This window comes from Neolamprologus multifasciatus, chromosome 6, assembly GCF_963576455.1.
Source record: "Neolamprologus multifasciatus chromosome 6, fNeoMul1.2, whole genome shotgun sequence".
NCBI classification, from domain to species: domain Eukaryota; kingdom Metazoa; phylum Chordata; class Actinopteri; order Cichliformes; family Cichlidae; genus Neolamprologus; species Neolamprologus multifasciatus.
In genome coordinates this window covers 38295803-38316824 of record NC_140444.1, presented here as the reverse complement: position 1 = coordinate 38316824, position 21022 = coordinate 38295803, and the positions used below count along the sequence as shown (strand labels likewise).

At 43.7% G+C, this 21022-nt stretch overlaps 1 protein-coding gene across 6 annotated transcripts in view; it reads right to left on the bottom strand.

Annotated features, from left to right (window-relative positions):
• The window catches only part of LOC146517666 (dual specificity testis-specific protein kinase 2-like), an 84572-nt gene that overhangs the window by 8041 nt on the left and 55509 nt on the right, over nucleotides 1–21022 (bottom strand). Inside the window, exons 1-9 of one of the 6 annotated variants that reach the window (XM_085163861.1) lie at nucleotides 19337–20468; nucleotides 7614–7735; nucleotides 6895–6943; nucleotides 6273–6419; nucleotides 6003–6085; nucleotides 5601–5691; nucleotides 1857–1940; nucleotides 1474–1560; nucleotides 1279–1372 (exon numbers count right to left, since the gene is read on the bottom strand). In XM_085163861.1, the coding sequence (XP_085019987.1) occupies nucleotides 1279–1372; nucleotides 1474–1560; nucleotides 1857–1940; nucleotides 5601–5691; nucleotides 6003–6085; nucleotides 6273–6419; nucleotides 6895–6943; nucleotides 7614–7735; nucleotides 19337–19543 (964 nt within the window). In that variant the 5' untranslated portion in view covers nucleotides 19544–20468. Of the gene's footprint in view, nucleotides 1–1278; nucleotides 1373–1473; nucleotides 1561–1856; nucleotides 1941–5600; nucleotides 5692–6002; nucleotides 6086–6272; nucleotides 6420–6894; nucleotides 6944–7613; nucleotides 20469–21022 lie in introns of those variants that run through there. The other 5 variants (XM_085163865.1, XM_085163866.1, XM_085163862.1 and 2 more) reach the window with 5 other exon arrangements.

Genomic DNA, 21022 nt, shown 5'->3' with positions numbered 1-21022 from the left:
TTTATGGGGTGGGAAGAAGTTTGAAGACTTACCAATTGTTCACAATTGGTAAGTCTTCAATTTATTCTGTAATATGTTGCATACAACATGCTTTTCATTTTAAATAAATGTTCTTAATTCCAAACTAGTCCCTTGTTGTTGTTTTTTTGTTAAATTATAGGACTAAAGCTGTTACCTGTAAATTTAAATCATGTTTTTATTAAGTACTCGGTATCGGTATCGGCAAGTACTGAAATGCAAGTACTCGTACTCGTACTCGTTTCCAAAAAAGTGGTATCGGTGCATACCTAACTGCTATCATTCTCCCTCCTGTCACTCACAGGGTAACGTCACATCGTTGGGTTCTTTTTAAATTTTTGACAGGAGATAGATAAAACGGAAAATAATACTTCAGAATAAAAGAGTGTGTTGTCTTCTGTTATCATCTCACTGTAACTGCTCTTTGCCTCTTCTACAGTGCTGCAGCTCCAGTGATGGCCAATGAGCCGACCCAAAAGTGAGGCCAAAAGTATATAAAGTACATGCAAATGAAAAATACATGAGTCTGAAAACAGTCTGCAGTGTAAAGACCTGACAAGGCTCCATCCTGCAAAGCTTCATTAGTCAGAACATCCTGAGGTCTATTTGTTTTCATCCGTGTCTCAAAGTATTCAGACCATCATGAAGGTTTGAGGTACAAACATGTTTATTATTCTGTAATGTCTTTCCTCGATGTGAAAAAATATGAGCCATAATTTCATAGTTTCATGTATGTTTCAGACAGAACTTAACATATATAGCTGTGACTTATCTACGTGCTACAAACATCCTTTAAGACTAACGATGCGCATGTTAAAGCTTCACGGTTAATCAAAGGCAGCAGGTGAGGTTTTGTCTCCTTGTTCAGAATCCAGCTGTAGTCAATAAAACTAAGTAGAAGCTCGGTTTTCACAAAAACTACAGTTTTACTTTGATTTTTACTTTTCGAGTTTTTGCTAGAACATGTTAGCATCCCTCACATCATCAGCAGTTCCAGTGCAGTTTTCAGCAGCAGCATGGCAGCTGGGCTCAGGTGGTGACAGCATGTGTAGTTCTGTATTACACATCTTTGTTGATTAAAACATGAGAACAACAATGCAGCAAACAGGAAACACGGTTAGCTGTGATGTCTGAACATGCTTCAAAGCATCGCAGGGACACATCAGGGGGGCGGGCTTTAACCTGCTCTGAGACCCAGAGAGAGTGAAACATTCAGAACAGTAGAACTTTAAAAATAAGTAGATAAAAGGATCTTTTTACCAAGTGCAACTGGCGTCTCTCCCTGCTCCTCTCGCTCCAGGGTCTCCAACGTGAGGACGATGTCAGAGAACGAGGGTCGACTCTCTGCGTTCATCTGAAACGACACAGACGAACAGTTTTAGGATGCAGACGAAGCTTCAGAAGCTGCCGGTCGTGTTTGGGTTGTGACCAATGACACACTGTGCGTATACTTACGTTACAGCAAGTCACGGCGAGATTAAAGAATGCTGGTGGGCAGTCCCCGACCATGTTCTCGAACGCATCCACATCCAAACCAAAGTCCTAGAGACAAACACACAGCTGGGAGAGTTAGCACAGTCTCAAAAGGCTTCAGGTCAAATCTTTAGCCTGGATCAGGTCTTACATGTCCCACGCGTATGACTGGTTTTGGGGCTAACCCTGTGTCTCTAGCTCAGGTGGGCCGACGACTAATTGGCAGGTTGGTGTTCAGCTGCATATCACAGGACACTGAACCTCCAGTTCCTCGATTGCATCCCTCACAGTGTGAATGTTAGATAAGGTGCAGAGCAAAGTGCTGTATGAATGTGTATGAATGTGTGGACAGATTTATTTCCTACCTCTGTCCTCGGTAAAAAATCAGGATCAGCTTCAATCCGGCCAATGATCTCACACAGGATGATGCCATAAGCAAACACATCCACCTGAGAGAGAGGAGGTCCCGTTAGTTCTGGCTGTGTTAGGGCTCCAACTAGATTTCATACAGAAGTCAAATTCAAAACCAGACGGATGAAACTTAGGCTACGTTCACACTGCAGGCAAAAGCGCATCAAATCAGATTTTTCTGACCCTGTGCGACCATCTATCTGATCATGGTATGACAGTGTGAACGGCACAAATCCCATATTTTCAAATCCGATCTGGGTCACTTTCGTATGTGGTACTGACTCCGATACATATCTGATGTTTCAGAAAGCTGCTGTTTGATGGTCATGTCGCATTAAATCCGTCTTTTACGTCACCGACACAAGACAGACGCCGATTATCAGCGCCGGAGAAGACATCGCGAACGCTTCCTGAACATCCCGTGAAACTGTTGGGAAGACAACGTTGGAGAAACGTGAAAATTTTATTTGTACTGTATAATCTGCAGATTCTGACAGAAATCTGCAGCTACCCTTTGAAGCAGCGCTCCTCTAAAACAGCAATAAGGGTCATTATTAGGTTATTTACATTATTATGTAAATAACAAAATAACTTAAAGCAAAAATTGGGAAACGTGAAGTCTGAAGTCTTTATATTAAGGCCATCAGTCAAACAATATTGTTGGTCTGGGTCTAAACAGAGCGCGTTGTGTGTGACGTCTTCTTTTGCGCATGCGGGCCGCTTTGAGCGTTCACACTAGAGCGCGTTTGCTGTCGCATTTTATTTGTAGTGTGAACGAGCAGACAAAAAAATCGGATTTGATCAAAAAATCGGAATTGAGCATTAAGACCTGCAGTGTGAACGTAGCCTAACTCTTAACATCATCAGATGAACATGATGTCTTTGTTCCATATGCTCTGAAACAGGTGATGTTTCCACTCAGGTTGAGGTGGCAGCATCATGCCCTGGAGCTAGTTTGCTGCCAGTTGTACTGTAAACAACCTGCTAATAACAAATTATTCAACTTCACCAGTTGACACATGGATAACAAACATACACCAAAGCTACTTTTGGAATTGATAAAACAGGAGATTAAACTTCTGGAGCAGCATTCCCAAAGCCCTGAAATCAACCTTATTGGAAACGTGTGGACTAAGCTTAAAAGCCAGGACCAACTCATTTAAATGAGCTCTATGAAGTCTGCCAAGACCAAAAACAAACACAATAAAACCCCAACCTGGAGAGTTTGGGGGCAGAGTCTAATGGTTGGTAACTTTAAATGCAATTACACAAACATGACCTTATGATTGACGAGCTACACTGTGGTAGATTTCATTTTACAGTAGGTTTGTTTGTTAGGCTGGTTTGGTTTGGTACAGTTAATGTTAAGTAGAAGCATCCATTCAGTGCAGCCCTTATTAAGGTTTCCCCAGTCTCACGTTTGGATCGATGTCTGTGATCCGGACGTAAACGAATCAGGTCTTTGATGACGTGCTATGATGTGTGCATTGATTCTGACATGGAGAGTTAAGATGGCACGACGGCAAAGGCAAATCAGAACAACAACTGCCTCAGGGTGCTTTATATTATAAGGTAGAGACCCTACAATGATATGACCTCATGAGCAACAGTGCTTTGGCAACAGTGGGGAAAAACCCTCCTTTTTAACAGGAAGAAACCTACAACAGAACAATCTGCTGTGACTGGGTGGGTGGAGGTAAGACAAACATACAAAGGGATCTTTTAGCTGCTTTGTATGTTTGCAATAATGTCTGCAATAAATTTCATCTTAACTGCAAACTCGACGTGGCTGAAAGAGGAAACAGCAACGATGAGTTTCCTATCAGCGTCTGACTCTGACCCTGTCAGCTCCACATGCAATTGGGGAACGGTGTTGAACTCAGAGTGAGATTAAGAAGGAACATTTCAAACTAAGACAAAGGAAGAACCTTTATTTTTGGTCATCTGTTGGAAGAACGCTCAGCCACAGACTGTGGAAACACTTCACACGCTTTTATGGTTTCAGATATCTGAATTCTGAATCTATTACTTGTTGTAACTTTGTTGCAATTTATTGTTCTGATAACAGCATTTTGGTTATGTGGTAAATGATTTATTGCCTGTTAATTATAGATTTCATTTTCTGCCAAAAAAGAGCATTTATTACTTATTTTCATTAGAGACTTCATTTCCCAGAATCCTTTGTTGTAGAGATGGAACTTATTCATATTTAACTAAAAGGTTTGCTGGACCCATTATGATATGTTGCTCTGATGTTGGTCAGTTTTTGTGTTGTACACCCTTTTTCGAAGTCTTATGTAAAGACTATCGCTTCTATAACTGATGTCTGGTCCATTTTTCTTGGATCAGTGGATTTGCCACAACAATGGTCGTGTCCAAATTCATGGGCTGCTTCCTCCTGAGGACGCATTTGTAGACCGATTACGTCACAGCGACGTGCCGAAGGCTGTCCAAATTCGTAGACTCCTCTGAATGCAGCCGACAAATGCGTCCTCCTTTTCCCCGAATTTGAAGGATGGGTCGGGTGTGTCCTTCGTGGCCCACCATATCCCAGAATTCATAGCGCGGCCCAGCCAAACTCCAGTTTCCAACAATGGCGGCCACTACTAAGTTTTAAAATTACTCTTATTAATCTTTCTGGGTCACAAAATAAACTTTTAACATATTTTCAGCGAGAAAGTAGCTGTGTAAACATCAAATATCTGCTCGGTTTATCAAGATATCACATATTTGCAAAAGTGCTTCGACGTTTTCGGAGACGTCTGCTACCCACCAGCTCGATAGCTCGCCGGGAGCTCGAGCATCACTACTGGCACATCATTTTCAGATCACCGCAGAGTTTCGCTGCTCGGGTTAAACGTAATATATAAGTCACTTAGACAACCTAAAAATGTTACTGTTGGGCTTTTTTCAGTGTTTTGTTTGTTCGTGAGTAAATCGGTTTGGCTGAGATTAAAGTTATTAGATTAGATAAAATGAAACTTTATTAATCCCCCGGGTGGGTTCCTCCTTGGTTTTTACACAGCTGACTAAACGTCAAACAGAAAACTGATTAAACAGAAGTGTGAGACGGTCGAGAGTTGACTCCAGTGTCCTGTTATATTTTAGACAGCAAGGAGCAGACGGCCGAGTTTATTAAACTCCACCGAGACAGCGGTGACGCTAATCAGAAGGCTCGACCGTCCAATTTCCCCAGCCGTTTACTTCCAGCCTACCCGACCTTCTGAGGACCCGGCCCACGTAGACCGCGAAGGCCGGGTCCTCAGAAGGATGCAGCCCATGAATTTGGACACGACCAGAATGTGTCTTTGCTTGGCTGCTTATACTGAGAAATGTTCCTACAGTTACACACTGTTGTAGCAGCTGCTAGTTACAGCACACAGTTAGCACAGTTGTAAGCTAGCCCCAACCCATCATATGTGTGAAAGGATACTGGTCACTCAGTATCCTGCGTTTGTCAATTCTACAAACGCACAAAGACAACACAAATACCAACATGTTCAAAATAACAAGTTCAAATAAAAAAAGAGAAAACAGAGGGTCAGACAGTTTGTTAACATCAGCTAATATTAGCCACTGCCTCGTACCGAGTAAAGAGTTCATTGCTTATAATTAAAGGAAGGAAGGAGGGTCACAATATGTGTCAAACATTACGCTCTAATACTGTACTCCAGTTTTACAGAACCAAACACGCTCACCTTCTCGTTGTAAAGTTCTCCTCTCAGAACCTCAGGGGCCATCCAGTACGGAGAGCCCACAATGGCCAGAGGTTGTTTCTCTGAACCGTCACTGTAAAGAGAGTGGACCGGTCTGTCATTAGGAACCTAATGTGAATGCTCTTCATGATCTAGCTAATCACACACAAAAATCCTGCCAATCACTTTGTAGATCATACGTGAAAAAGATGAATATAACGTTTGAATATTAAGTCCCATTTATTTTAACGATCAGAGCTGGAGTGGAGAATCGCTGGGTTTGACTTTTTCATAGAAGGTTACGATGTTTCCATTTTCCTTTTGATGTCTGGGACACATTCTGGTACCTGAGCAGAAACAGACCAAGTTTATAGAAGCTCAGGAGAGAAAAGCTTCGTCCTGCACCTGTAATCAGGGATCTTCTCTGCCAGGCCAAAGTCTCCCACCACAGCAGTGAACGTGCCATTTTCACAGCGAACCAGACAATTCTGCAACAGATGAACCGTCGAGAAATGAATATATGCAAACAACAGCTGGTAAAAACAGTTTAAACCACTTCAGAGAGTCTCACTCTAACAACTATAAAGAACAACGAGAGAGACAGAAGTACAATTTAAAAAGTTTCATTTTTGTCGCTGCTTTCATCAGTGCAGCTATGCGACTCGTGTGCTGTACCTTGGACGTGAGGTCCCTGTGGAATATGCCCTTACTGTGCAGGTACTGCAGCCCTCGGGCGATATCCAGAGACAGAGCCATCCTGACTCCCCACGACAGATACAGGTCACTGTCCAACAGCTGCTCCAGGTTACCCCCGTTTATGTACTGCACAGAAACAGACGATAGAGCCAGATACAAGCAAGATCCAGAAATGCTGCAAGCTCATGTATCTCAGGAGGGAAGCTGTCCTGTGGTCTGACCAATTCAAATTCAATGTCTCCCACTGTAAACCAGTCAGGGGATTCTTCCCAGCACACAGTTTAAAACATGTGTCCCAACCTCAGACCTGCTGCCCAGTGCAAGCATTCACTGCATTAAGGAAATGTGTATATGAAGCAGGAAAGCTGCCCAAACACACACAGAGCTGCTCAACGTGGGACGTTTGAACAGATCACTAATTTAATCCCCTGGTCCTCCAGGGACCCTGATGGGCCTCTCTAAATGGGACTTAACGTTTTTGCTTTTGAATGTTTGAATGTCGTCTTTGCACAACGTCTACATGAATATAGGAGGAGAGACATGAGAATAAGGTGTAGCTGAGGAAATGTTGTCAGCACGAAGAGGACAAAACAAGTCTTACCTCAGTCAAAGCGTGCAGCTGACCTTCATGCACACAAACCCCGAGAAACCTGACAGGAAGTCAAGAAACACGATTTAATCACTTCTACATGTCAGTAACCATGACGCCCATCCATCGATGGACAGCTCGGAATGTGTTGATATGGCGCCCCCTTGTGTCCCTCAGAGGAACGACAGAACATTTGATCACAACTTTAAAACTTTAGACTTTAAAACTTCAGACTTTGAAACTTTAGACTTTGCAAATTGTTGTAAATTGTTATTATTACACATTTTAAACTTCAATATGATTCGTTTTTGACGGACTTTTAAGAGGGGAAATGAGATTTCCATTTTAAAGTCTACAAAAATAAAGTGTAAAAAACCTTTTTTTGATTTTTTCTTTTGAGTGAACCTGTTAAAATGTGCTGAAGTTAACTCTGGCAAAGGTCTTATTCATGCAATAAATACAGAACAAACATTAATGTACAACATATACACAGTGCTTTTAAAAGCTATTCGCCCCTTGCTCATTTGTATTTTTTTTGGTATATGTCACACTTACATATTTCAGATTATCGAACAAATGTTAATATTAGACAAAGATCAGCAGAGTAAATACAAAAAGCCTTTTTTAAAGGATGATTTTATTTATTTAAGGGGCAAAATGTTCTTCAAATCTCACTGTGATCAAAATCAAACATTGAACAGTGAATGTTTAATAAGCACATTTACACCTACCTAAGAATGTTGGGATGGCACAGCCTGTTCATGAGCTGGACTTCTCGTAGCATGTTAGCTTTGTTGCTAGCCAGCGTGTTCATTTTCAGTGCCATCACCTGCCCTGTGATCCTGTGCTGCACCTGCACAGAGAAAGAGAAAGCCAGAATGATTGTTCACACACTGACAGTGTGAACGTCTCTCCACCTCTGCTTCAACAAAGTCTGCCACAAAACCTGTTGTGAAATTCAAGACCAGCATGTAACACAATCCTGTAACGTTGGACCCCGAGAACGCTGATTCTGTTCATCTGAATGTTTCATTGGGAGAAATGTTTGGTCCAAGTGACTCGTCACAGCTGCACATTTGAACACGATAGCCTCACGAGGCCATAAACTCATTTTGATACGTACAGTTTGAGCTGCAGCTACAGTAGGTCATGTGGTCACCAGGGTCACTGACTGGTGCTTGCAGAGTGTATACAGTGTCTGCACCTCCAAGCACTCGCATGCATTTGTGTTTGTGTGCGTATATTAATAGTACAGCTAATAGGCTTTCTGGATTTCCCATCACTCCTCCTGATCTGCACAAATCCACTGGGCTGTTACTGAGCAGAGCGCATGTGTGTGCACACACACACACACATACACACAACCAGTGCTTGTTAACAGTCTGAATGGCCCAGGAGTCTGGAGGTGTGGGACCTGATTGACCTGAAGCCAACCAGGGGGCAGCGGGTCAAACAGGGGGTGGGCGGGGTGTAGGGGTCACCTGTGATGGCCCTGGTTTACCTGAGACAGGAGGATCTGGTGATGGCCTCCAGGGGGGGCCGAGGGCAGCCAATGACTTTTTAGGCGGTGTTAATGACTCTCTGTGCAGCCTTCCTGCTCTCAGTTGAGGCTCCTGAGTATCAAACACCACTGAGGAGCTGTAGAAGGCCAGCAGCAGCTCCAGGTCCGGGTTATTCTTCCTCGGGGGAGGTGCAGTCCCTGTAAGGCTTCTTTACTGGGTGATAGTGTTGTGGGTCCAGCAGAGATGTGGGTGCCCAGAACCCTGATTCCACCAGTTCTCCACTTATAATGAGAGGGGAGTGGACCTGTCTGTGCCTCCTGAAGTCCATTATGAGTTCTTTGGTTTTAAGGATGTTTAGCTTCAGGTTGTTCTCTACCTCCACCCTGTACACCAGCTCACCTCCATCAGAGATGCTACTGTTGAGTTGGGTGCTGTGATTGGACCTTCAAACTGACAAGAAGGAGACTTAAGTCCTGATACTGATAGAACGTGTCAATGGTCAATGGTAACTTTATTGTCCCTAACGGGAAATTGATTTGCAGTGTGTCCGTACAAACAAACAGACAACCAACACATCACATACACTCACCAAAATAATATAATATAAGCCTGAGAAAACAACCTAGATTTTTCATCAAAAAAGTACAATGTGCAATGGCAACAACACTTATGGTTTAGTGTTATTAACTATGATAATAGCAGTAGGTACAAAAGACAATCTATGTCTCTTTGTCTTCACTGCAGGCACTTTATAACGACGACCTGATGGAAGCAGTTGAAAATCATTAAAGAGAGGATGATCTGAGCACAACAGGACAGAGGTCGCCTTCCTCAGCACCTGCCTGTTATAAAAGTCCACAAGCTGGACCTGAGACCTCCCTGAAATCTGACCAGCCACTTTAACCAGGTTGTTAAGTCTGGTCTTATTATTCAGGGACATATTACCGTACCAAGCAATGATACAGAAAGTTAAAACAGGTTCAATAAAACTTTTATAAAAAAGAGTCATCATTTCAGATGAAACATTAAAACCTCTCAACCTCCTTAAAAAGTCTTTGTTGAACCTTGTAGCAGCAAGATGTGACTCAAAGGACAGAGTCTTATCAAGAACAACCCCCAAATACTTATAACTGTCCACCAGTTCAATGGCTGCACCATTTACCACTGTTAGTGCAGGATGGGGGGATGTCTTCCTGAAGTCAATAACCATGTCCTTGGTTTATTGTAAAGTAAAAGTGATAACATTTGAAATAAAAACTGTTAAAGACTAACAGCAGCTGTCTCTGCTTCTCTGGTTGCATTTATGTGGTCTTTGTGCTGTTGTTGTTTATTGTGCACTGTAATGGAATTATTACACGAATAATATGCTCTGCTGTGTGACACAGACGATCCAAGAACTGTAGTTTTATTGGGTGAAATTAGTTAGTAAACATGTTATTACTGTGTTTGCCACGTTCCTAATTTACTTTTTGTATGTTTGTCGCACTTAAATGCTTCAGACCATCAAACTAATTTAAATGTTAGACAAAGATAACACAAGTAAACACAAAATGCAGTTTCCAGATGAAGGTGTTTAGCCCTGTGTTAAAGAGTGAAGTGGTTGGGCCACCCTTAGCAGAAAAACTGCAATCAAGCGTTTGCAGTAACTGTTAATGAGTCTCTTGCAGCACTGCTGGCCCACTCATCTTTGCAGATTTGTTGTAATTCAGCCACATTGGAGGGTTTTCAAGGACGAACCACCTTTCAAAGGTCATGCCACAGCATCTCAATCGGATACAGGTCAGGACTTTGGCCACTCCAAGGTCCTCATCTTGTTTTTCCTAAGCCATGCAGAGGTAGACTTGCTGGTGTGTTTCGGATCATCGTCAAGTGAGCTTCAGCTTGAGGTCATGAGCAGATGTGCGGACATTCTCCATCATGTTTTGGTAAACAGCAGAACTCATGCTTCCATTTACCACAGCAAGTCTTCTGCTGATGCAGCAAAACAGCCCCAGACCATCAGCTAACACCAACATATGTTACTGTGGTATGATGTTTGCTGAAATGCTGTTACTTTTACTCCAGATGTAATGGGACACACACCTTCAACATTTGTCTCGTCAGTCCACAGAGTGTTTTTCCAAAAGTCTGGGCTAGGGCTGGTTTATATCGTACCGTTCACAGTAATACCAGTGTAATGTTGGGCAATGATAGGAAAATGAAACATGGCGATAGAATATGGGTAAAATGCGCATGTGCAGTGCCTTTGTTTACATACGCACATGGAGGAAAAAGCATGACGGCGACGCAGAACGAGAAGAGCGAAAGCGGATCGTTGAATGAAACGATGAACCAGAACTGGTTTGTTAAAATGCTGCAGCTTCACTGGTGTGGAACTGGTTTAGCTTTCGTCCGTCAGATACACAACAAAGCACTATTTTTGGTAGCGCATGCTAGCGGGCCGTCGTTATTACCGTGTTGTTTGGAAAATACGGCACACTTAAAATCAATCCTTTGATTTTTCTGAAAGTCGACAGAGCCCCTTATAATCCCGTGTGCCTTATGTATGAACTCTGGTTGTGTTTACTGACCTCGAAACGATTTTATGTGCACGGTGCTCGAAAATCTGTCAAATGTTTCAGTACGACTTTGCTAAACTACGAAGCCGCACCGCTTGATGGATTGTTGGAGCATTACGGCTATTGTAGGCGGAGCCTCGCGGAGTGATACGTACTGTGCTTCAACATAATATTACCGTATTGTGTGTGTAGAACCTCTTTTTAAGTTGTGTGGATATTATACATGGTTATGCTGAGGATATGTCGGCCAGTTTCCACTGGAAATGTCTTTTGGTTAAACTGTCAGTGAGGAATTTGCACTGTTACATTTTTATATAACTTTAATGCAGATAAAAAACAGCTGCTTGTTTAAGTGAAAATACATTGATGGGTTTTTGGCAGTAATAAAGTTGTGGAGTTGTAAAGTATTTTGTCTCGTGTCAATTATATCGTCAGTTATATCGTTATTGCAAATGTATATCGTGATAATTATTTTTGGTCACATCGCCCTGCTCTAGTCTGGGGGATCATCAAGATGTTTTCTGGTAAACGAGCCTTCATGGTTCTTTTGCTCAGCAGTGGGTTTCGTCTTTGAACTCTGCCATAAGAAAGACTCTGGGCAATAATGGCCTGCGTAGCCATGGAGTTATGGTCATGAACACTGACCATAACTCTCTCCTGTACTCACTCCACACCTACGGCTGCACGGCCACTAGCAACTCCAACATCATTGTGAAGTATGCAGAGGACACTACAGTGGTGGGTCTTCTCACCAGAGGTGATGAGACGGCTCACCGCTGTGCCATTGAGAGCATCCTCACTGGATGCATCACCACCTGGTAGGGCAACAGCACCGCTTACAACCACAAAGCTCTCCAGAGAGTAGTGAGGTGTGCCGAAAGGATAATTGGAGGTGAGCTTCCCTCCCTCCAGGACATCTACAGGAAGCGGTTCCTGAAGAAAGTGAGGAGGAACCGAACCAGCAGACTGAGCTTTTTCCATCAGGCTGCTGAACACTTCATAGACACCTCATCTTCACTTACCAGAACCTCAACACTATGCACTCCACACTGTAGATAAATGCCACTTGTTTTGCACATTTTCAACTGCTAACCTCTGTAGATTTAATTTTTAATTGTTTATATATATGTATACACACACGTAGATATACATATTCAGTAATGCACATATATTCATTCCTATATTTTGCTTGTTCTTCTGTTATTGCATTTTGCACCTCTGTTGCTTGTGAAGCTCACACAACAATGTCCCTTGCAGTGCTGTACCAGTGTACCTGCTCATGTGATGTGACAACAACACTGATTTGCTTTGATTTGATTTAACTAAGGCAAGTGAGGCCTGCAGTTCTTTGGATGTTGGGCTCTTTTGTGACCTGTTGGATGAGTCATCGCTCTTTCAGCTGTTCCATGTTTTCACCATTGGTGGATGATGAAACGGCTCTATAACCCTTCCCAGACTGAGAGATCTCAGAAACTTTGTTTCTCAGCTGTTCCTGCATTTCCTCGGATCGCGGCATGTCGTCCGGCTTTGAGGATCTTTTGCTCTGCTTTGTCAGGTACGTCCTATTTAAGGGATTTCTTGATTTGGAACAGCTGTGGCAGTAATCAGGCCTGGGTTTGGATCTTTGTTCTCCTTTATAATTAACGCCTTCAATAACTTCAATTCAATTCAATTCAATTTTATTTATATAGCACTAAATCACAACAAAAGTCGCCTCAAGGCGCTTCATAGATACAGAGAAAAACCCAACAATCATATGACCCCCTATGAGCAAGCACTTTGGCGACAGTGGGAAGGAAAAACTCCCTTTTAACAGGAAGAAACCTCCGGCAGAACCAGGCTCAGGGAGGGGCGGGGCCATCTGCTGTGATTGGTTGGGGTGAGAGAAGTAACAAACAATAACAAACTGCATTTTCTATTTAGTTGTGTTATCTTTGTCTAATATTTACATTTGTTTGATGGGCTAACCACTGCAGCAGACCTCATCTGTGTGCAGCATCTACAGTTTATAGATGTAGCTGACTCATCATGCTTGCTACCATTATTTGATCATTTAGAGCTCAGCCACGTTGCTGAATATGAAATCTTAAATATGTTGTCTTTAGCTACAAAACAAACAAAACAATAAACATGGAAGAAGTGCTCCCAGAATATGATAAAATGTAATTATTTAGCTTTAACAAACATGCATTTGTTAAACTTAAAACACACAGTCTCATTTCAAAATGGAATAAAAGAAGCGGACACGATGCCTTTGACCCTACGGTCCATCCAGTCTGTCCCCGCTGGTCCCCATGTCCAACACTGTAATGTCTCTGGCAGCATGTGAGGACAAACCTAAGAAGACCTGCTTTTACCTCCTAACCCTCTCAGGCTCAAACTAAACTTTTTGTTGCTAATGCACAACCACGTCCTGCGGTGGTACTCCTGAGTAAAAGAAACTCATCATTTATGTATGTGGGGTAATCAGGTTGTTCGTTTTTAACTGTTGCAAATCTGCAACGCCTGCCCTGAGAGGGTTAAATGGGACTCTGCACAAGAATTCAAATGTGCATGGACTGTTGGTCTCGTGCACAAATGGCAAATAAAAATCTTGAATTTTTTCCATTTTAGAGAATGAAACTGCGCAAACTGATTTTTCTGGTGAGCAAACAAGAACAAGCTGCAAAATATCCAAGTTTAAATGTGGGAAAGCATTCATTCATTCATGTGTGAGACAATTAAACTGGTGACGTTTCCACACTCACGTCTGCACTTTCACAATAAAAGCTTTTGCTCTTTCTTTGGCTCTGGGGGGGTAAAGCTTTGGCTTATAAGAAGAAAAATCTCCACTTTGTATAAACCTCTCCCTGAGCAAATAATAAGGCGTGCTGCTTTGCATGCCTATCATCTTCTCGAGCCTCCACTCAGGAGGCGATCACTCGTGTACACACACGGTTACCTGGAAGAAAAGTGAACTGTGGTGCAAAAGGGGAAAGTTGTTGATGCCCCTAAATGTGCTTCCATCCATCTTCTGCATATTTGTTATTTCTTACAAAAAGAAGGAAGGAAATAAAGAAAGCAGGTTTTACACTCGGCTTTTTGTGTAACAGCACCAAGTCTGCAGGCATGCGAGCAGCAGACACAAAGCTCTGCACTGTAGTCACACAGCAGCTTTACTTAATGCGATTGAGCTGCTCTACTTTGGGGGAAGTGATGCAGTGCAGCAGAAAACTTCACAGTACAGGTGCAGCTGTTTACAATAATGACACTCGTAACTATTCTGTCTTCAGCCAGTTTACAGTAAAATGTTAGCTGGAAACCAACCACATCTGACACAGAGTTAACAGGACTCTTTGAATAATCCTGGTATCAAACCACATGTGTGAAAGTTGACCACAGAAGTCTAAAGGAGCCGTCCCATTGACCCAGGCTGGGACTACAGCAGCTTGTGTCTCCCCCAGTGCTCTTTGCATGTAAGGCAAATGTCTTATACGTAATGTGATAACAAGAATGAGTACATACACATGAGTATACTACCACATATGGCTAAATCAAAGTAGCAGCAGGGTAACCCACCAACAGGGTGACACACGGCAACACGTGTAATACAAACAATACCAACAGTGACAATTCTGAAAATGGGAGCAACAGACCTTCAAAGGTATAAATAATAATAAACACTTTTTTAGGTAGAGTTGTTTTTATGCTGCTGCTGTTCCTTCAAACTGAAACGACACACAGACGCCTGTTACATGAACACCGTCCATTAATGCAGATGGATGGGACTGATAGCATTTGCTGCCTAGCTCCCACATTAGCATTACTGTTGTGCTAATGATAAGAGACCGCTAATGTGCAGCGAGAACTAAACCTGAAGCAGAAGAGTTGTGTAACTGTTGGTACTGACGCTGCTGCACGGCTCCACCGTGGCTGCAACACATGCTGCTCTACTTCACACTCTTGCCAACATGCACATGGCTCTGGATGCACGAGTGGATGTTGGTGGAGTATAAGAACTGCTGAGAGGGCCGGAGGCCCAGGAGCATCCGAGTGATTATCTTCAACTACACAACAGACGACAACGGCGGCTTCTTCTTTCCTGCTGAGCATAACATAAAAGTCTACACGAGACAAAAAAAGAGCAAGTGCGCGTGGTCACATGAGGTCATTAAGGTCACAGGTTCGCTGTGCTCGCTCGTAGGAGGCCGTTGGGGTTCTCTCAGTCACTTAAGGACCTCTACCTTACAGCGTGAAGGCCCTGGGGGTAAATATCTGGAACTTCACATCAGCAGTTTACAAATTATGAAGCTGTTGAGAACTGAAACAGGAAAAATAAAAAAGTTTGCTGGCACCTTCAGCTTGCCTGCTGTAGGTCCAGCATCTAATATTACTTGATGTTTGGTAAATCAGTGACAGACCTACTGCAGTGTAACTGCTGTGCAAGGTTATGCAGGAGCTGCATCATCAGGCACTAACCGAGGCAGTCGTGTCAGCTGAGCGTTACTGAGAGCTGTCAGCAGCTGATCCTCCATCCATGGATGAGACAACATCCAGGACTGGAGGTACCTGTTGCTCCGCCCCATGGAGTTTAAACTGCACACATGATTCACTAAATCTGACCACAGGAAAGTTTCTGTATGAGGCTAAAATCAGAAATGTAAAATGTAGATTCAAATCAATGTTTTACAAGATAACTTGTGTATTTCTGAATAATATTTTTTCTTTTGGGAAATTGTTCAACTGTGTCTTTGTTGAAAAGGAGCCAGAGAAGTTTGTTAAGATGTCAGTCTGACGTCCGTGCAGTCAAAAAGAAATAAGAGTCAAAGCTCTAAAACTGACTGACTGACACAGGAACAGCTGTTTCCTGTGTTTGAAAACTCAAGTAGTTAATGAGATATTTCCAAATGCTAATTTAAGTGTCCACTGCTACGCTGGATGAAGGCTTTAAACGAAAACTTTCCCCGTTTATTAAAAAAAGAGAGAAGTGATTGTCAGTGAGGGATCACTCCTCTGTTTTTGTTCATTCTGAACATTAACACAAACATAAACACAAACATTAACACAAACATTAACACACTGAAGACCTGCTGTGAGGTTTGCTGAATAGCTGTGATAATGTTTTCTATTCCTGGAGAAGAAAACAAGTCTTAAAAGCTTTGCACATGTTTGGTTTTCCTTTGTCTTCTCAGTTCAATACACTCTCATTTGTATATCACCAGTTCATAATGGTTCATAATGGTTCATAATGGTTCATAATGGTTCATAATGGTTCGCTCATACAGCACTGAAACCAGATGATCTCCTACGATGACTGTGGGGAGGAAGAACTCCCTTTTTAAAACTCAGAGAGTGTCTGATGGTAGTCGGTGCTCGTGCTCTCTGAAACAGATGATATCAGATATCATCTGATATCAGAGCGACAGCAGGACGACTCTTTCTCATGGCAACATTGACGCCGGCTTTCATTGACAGCACTTGACAATAGCACAACTTTGTCATGTTGGATCAAACAGAAACTGTCAAAGTTAAACTTTGACGACATCATTTGTACTAAAAAAAAGGGGAAAATCGCAATAATATAGAATCGTGAGTGAAGTACAGTGATATTGTGACAGCGCTGGCAGAAACTGGGGTAAGTGTCCTGCAGTCACCAGTGAATCTATTGGGGGAGCCCTTCCCATAGCCACAGATCAACTGGCACCAGTTGATGTAAATCTGGTACTTGAGTGGGTAAAACGGGTCCAAGCTTGTGCCTCGAGCACAGTTGGTGCCACTAATAACTCAGAGTTGGACAAGTTGGAGAAACTCCTCAACAGGAAATGAAATCTTCTCAGGAACACTTTGACCAATCAAAACCAAACTGCCAAAATGGGCCTGTGACTCCGCCCACACACATATGCTCTGTTTAACCTTCTGTATCCCACTGTTGACTAATAACAACTGCCACTGGCCGACAAGCGTAACACAGACTGGAGACACTCAATCATAAATTAGGATTAAAAACAGATATATGTGCATCAAATAGTTTCCATGTTTCCCCGACAAATCAAAACACTCTGCTGTCGTTTGTATCCTGTCAGAAGGCTGTTTAGCTGTCAACATGCCCGGTGTGAAGCATCCATGTCTGTGTGCTCCAGAGGAAGCTGCGAAATGTTGTGAAAGGAAACAGGTCAGAGAGCGTCTGCTGCAACGATAACCAAGGGCTGACGAGGATACCCTAAACTCGTGCTGGTCTTACTGAAGCTTTGAGGTGCAGCATCATCGCTCTGACGTCATCAGCAAGTAAACTCTCAGATGGACCAGTGTAATCAGAGCCTTTATCACAAGGAAGTGTGGCTTTTTAAAGACACTGTGGCATCACATCATAGGTGGCTAGCTGTCAGGTTTTTAGAGACTACTTTATTTTCTCTGTAGAGAAGGGTTGCACATCTAGTCTGCTGCAATAACTGCAAACATATCATGACTAAATCATTTCTGCATGTTTCCTTCGTTACAGCTCTGACGTCAGCTGAGGAGGTAAGGGCTCAGGTCAGGAGGAAGAGAATGAGGTGACGAGGGAGCAGTGGAGGAGGAGTGTGATGAAGCTCGTGCCATCATGTGTTGTTCAGCCAGCTCCAAACTACACGGTCATTCGTTTTATTATGGTCTGGTGCTGATGACTAAGTTTATTATTCAGCTCATATACAGTTCAGTTTTATTTACACAGCACCAAATCACAACAACAGTCAACTCAAGATGCTTTATACTGTAAGGTCGACCCTACAATAACACATACAGAGGAAAACCCAACAATCATATGACCCCCTATGAGCAGCACTTTGGCGACAGTGGGAAGGAAAAACTCCCTTTTAACAGGAAGAAACCTCCAGCAGCACCAGGCTCAGGGAGGGGCGGGGCCATCTGCTGTGATTGGTTGGGGTGAGCACTTCTCCTACACCCCACCCATCTAAAATCCCATCGTGCCCTCATGGAAAATATAAATTAACACTTTTCAGTGGTTTATTTGATATATTCAAGTGTTTCCTTCAACGTTCTGGACGCTCTGTGGGAAAACTAACCGGGTACAGAGGGTAGACCTGCACCAGTGCAGGGACACATGACTGTCACCAAGGGTGGCTTTATGTGCCGTCACGTATTCTTTTCAGGTTGTGGATCATGGCATAAGTAATAAATCAATAGCTTATTAGCTGACAACAAAGCGTTATTAATAACAACTACAGCAGCAGGAAGAACATTTTAACTGTCTGATGTCTAATAAATGAAAATAACTTAGAGTACGTGACTGAAAATCACCTAAAACAAACAAATAAACAAAGCTAAAAGGCTAAAAATGATCCAGGGGAGCAACTGGCTGCAGCTCAGATCACACACTGTATCTATGGCAACAGCATGGCTTCATAGTACAAGAGTCAAGATGGTGCACTGACCTGTCTGCTCTCCAACTGTCACCGAGCAACGGAAAACAGGAAAATACAATAAAGACGACCCAGGACTATTGAGCAGCTGAATCCTCTGTCAGACAGCGGGCCCATATTCCCAAACATCCAGGTACTAGTCTGGTCCCAGACTTTAACCTTCTCTCGGAGAATAGAGGGGATGCTACACAGGGGGAATCACAGCTCAAGTGTTTGAGCTGTACGGCTGCCATCAGATTACAAACGGGCTAATATGTTCCTTAAATGGTACATTTTCTTAATTTAAAAGTTTTATTTCTTTTCTGTGTTCGATTGTGAATAAAGTCTGTGAGTGACAAAATGATTCGTGTCACTGCTGAACCCTCAACTCTCCAAATGTGCTCTTTTTGCAAACGTGTGCTCAGAGAATCAAAAATTCACGTCCAGGAAAATTCTGCTTCAGAAACATTTATTAATACAATAAATGCCTACTTTCCAAATTCCTGTCAGTCTGCATTAGTTGACAATAAACTGTCAACTAACTACAACTAGGTGTGTGGGACTGTTCAACTGTCCCGCACACTTTCCACCTCCAACATCTAAAGCTAGCAGACATCTAGCAAAAACAAAAGCAGGACAAACTGATTTCCTCAGCAGAGGAAACTCATCTGTAAAGGCTATAAAGCAGGGCAGGGAGCGCCGGCGCCCTGCAGGCTTTAGATATCACCTGAATCACATGATTAGTTCATCATCAGGCCTCTGGAGAACTTTGACGTTGAGGAGGTCATTTAGCCATGTTGATCATCTGTGTTGGGTCAAGAACACATCTAAAACCTGCAGGACACCGGCCCTCGAGGAGTTCCCCACAGCTGCTATAAAGTGTCAGACCCCAGCCACTGTCTGTCTATCTGAAAGTGTGGGAAGATGAAGGAAACGTGGCTTCTTCATGGGAGGATTATGGGGCACACCAGCAGAGGTCTACTCTGACCCTGCAGCTGACTCAGGTGAGGTCACATACCTTGAAGACCTCCGAGAAGAAGCCTGAACCGATCTTCTCACAGAAGAAGTCATCGATGCGGGCCAGGCTGGACACAGCACTCCTCAAGGCTCGGTACGAGGAGGGCCGGATCCGGTTGGGTGCGTGGATGCTATGAAGAGCTGGCTCATCCAGGCTGCAGTGACCCTCCTCAGGGTCACAGAAGCAGCACTCGGAGTGGTAGTCCATAGTGCTGACAGTTCTCCAGACGCTCTGCAACCCTGATTCTCAGACCACCGCAGTCCTCGGGTACGAGGTGATGGTGCCTCCCACCATCATAGTGTCACAAAGACCAATGAGCTGACAGTATTGTTTAACCACGGCGCTGCTGTGGTCGCCCCAACGTGTGCTGTAGGTTGCTGCTCAGTTTATGTCCTTCTTCCGTTACTGAGCCAAGCGTCTCATCTGTTCATCATCCATGCTGCCCCAACAGTTTCAACTCTTTGAAGTCACGCAGTGTTTGGAATTCCCGCTGCCCATGAACGCCTCCTCAGCGTGTGGGTGAGAGAGGAGGCTCGGTTCCTTCCGTCATCCCGCAAGTTTGATGGATGCCGCAGTTCCACGGCACCGGGAGCCGGCCATACACGCAGGTCCCTGCGGAAGCATTAAAGGCACATTATTAGGAACAGCAGCCGTTACTGTGGCTGCAGGTGGATTTACAGCAACAGAGCACGATCCGCATCACCGCGTATCACTGCGCTGTTTGCGCCGCAGAACAAGAGCTCGGGCCCATCTCCGACTGGAACCATGACACCAGCAGCCAGAGTGACCACCACCTCCACCCAATCACATCGGGCTGGCTCCACCACACTGCCTGACTAACTCAGACTGACAGGCCCCATTAAACCTGCTGCTTAGAATAAAGAGTCCCGCTGATGCAGCGTCCTGATCCTCCCTGTAATGCGCCTCCCGCGCTGCTGATAACGGGAGCTTCCACAGGTAGACGCGTCGGTGTGACCGGGGACGTCCTGCGCTCCGAGGACCGGAGCATCTGCTGCTCCTAATCCCGTGTGTCTCCGTGCTTCACCGGGAGCAGGCTGGGACGGATACCGCAAACGAAAGTGGCCGAACCAAGCGCCCGAGAGGCACTCGGACTGCTTCCTGCTCGACACTTCACAGCAAAACTCTTAATCGAGTATTTGTGTGTGCGTGTGTGTGTTTGATGGATTAGATTGAATATACAGCAACAAAGCCTAAGCTGAGTTACTGAGTTCTGCGGCCAACAGCACAAACGGAAGGTTTGCAGAGACAGAGGAACTAACTAACGCTACAAAACAGCAGTGTTTACTGGGAAAACTCCTACGTGATGCATGTATGGAACAAGTTAAACCTAAACGAATAAAAAAAGAATATTATTGAAAGAGTTGATACATCATCATGCTTTATGTGGTAATATTTGGTGCTTTGAAAGTAAAGTGTTTCTTTTTTCGGTTACCCTGAGGGTTCAGTTCCAGACTCTCATTTTGAAGACCAAGTGGTACGACTTCCTTTATACCCCCCTCTCCCTCCCACCTCTGTCGAGTTCAACACTTGGCACTGACAGGACGGAGCTGTGATTGGAGGAGACGGGGAGGCAGAGGCTAACCCCAACAGCTGATCTGAGGTCAGTCTGTGGCGGGAACACTTGCGCGTTAATACAGGAAACCGATCCCGAACCAGCAGTTGAGC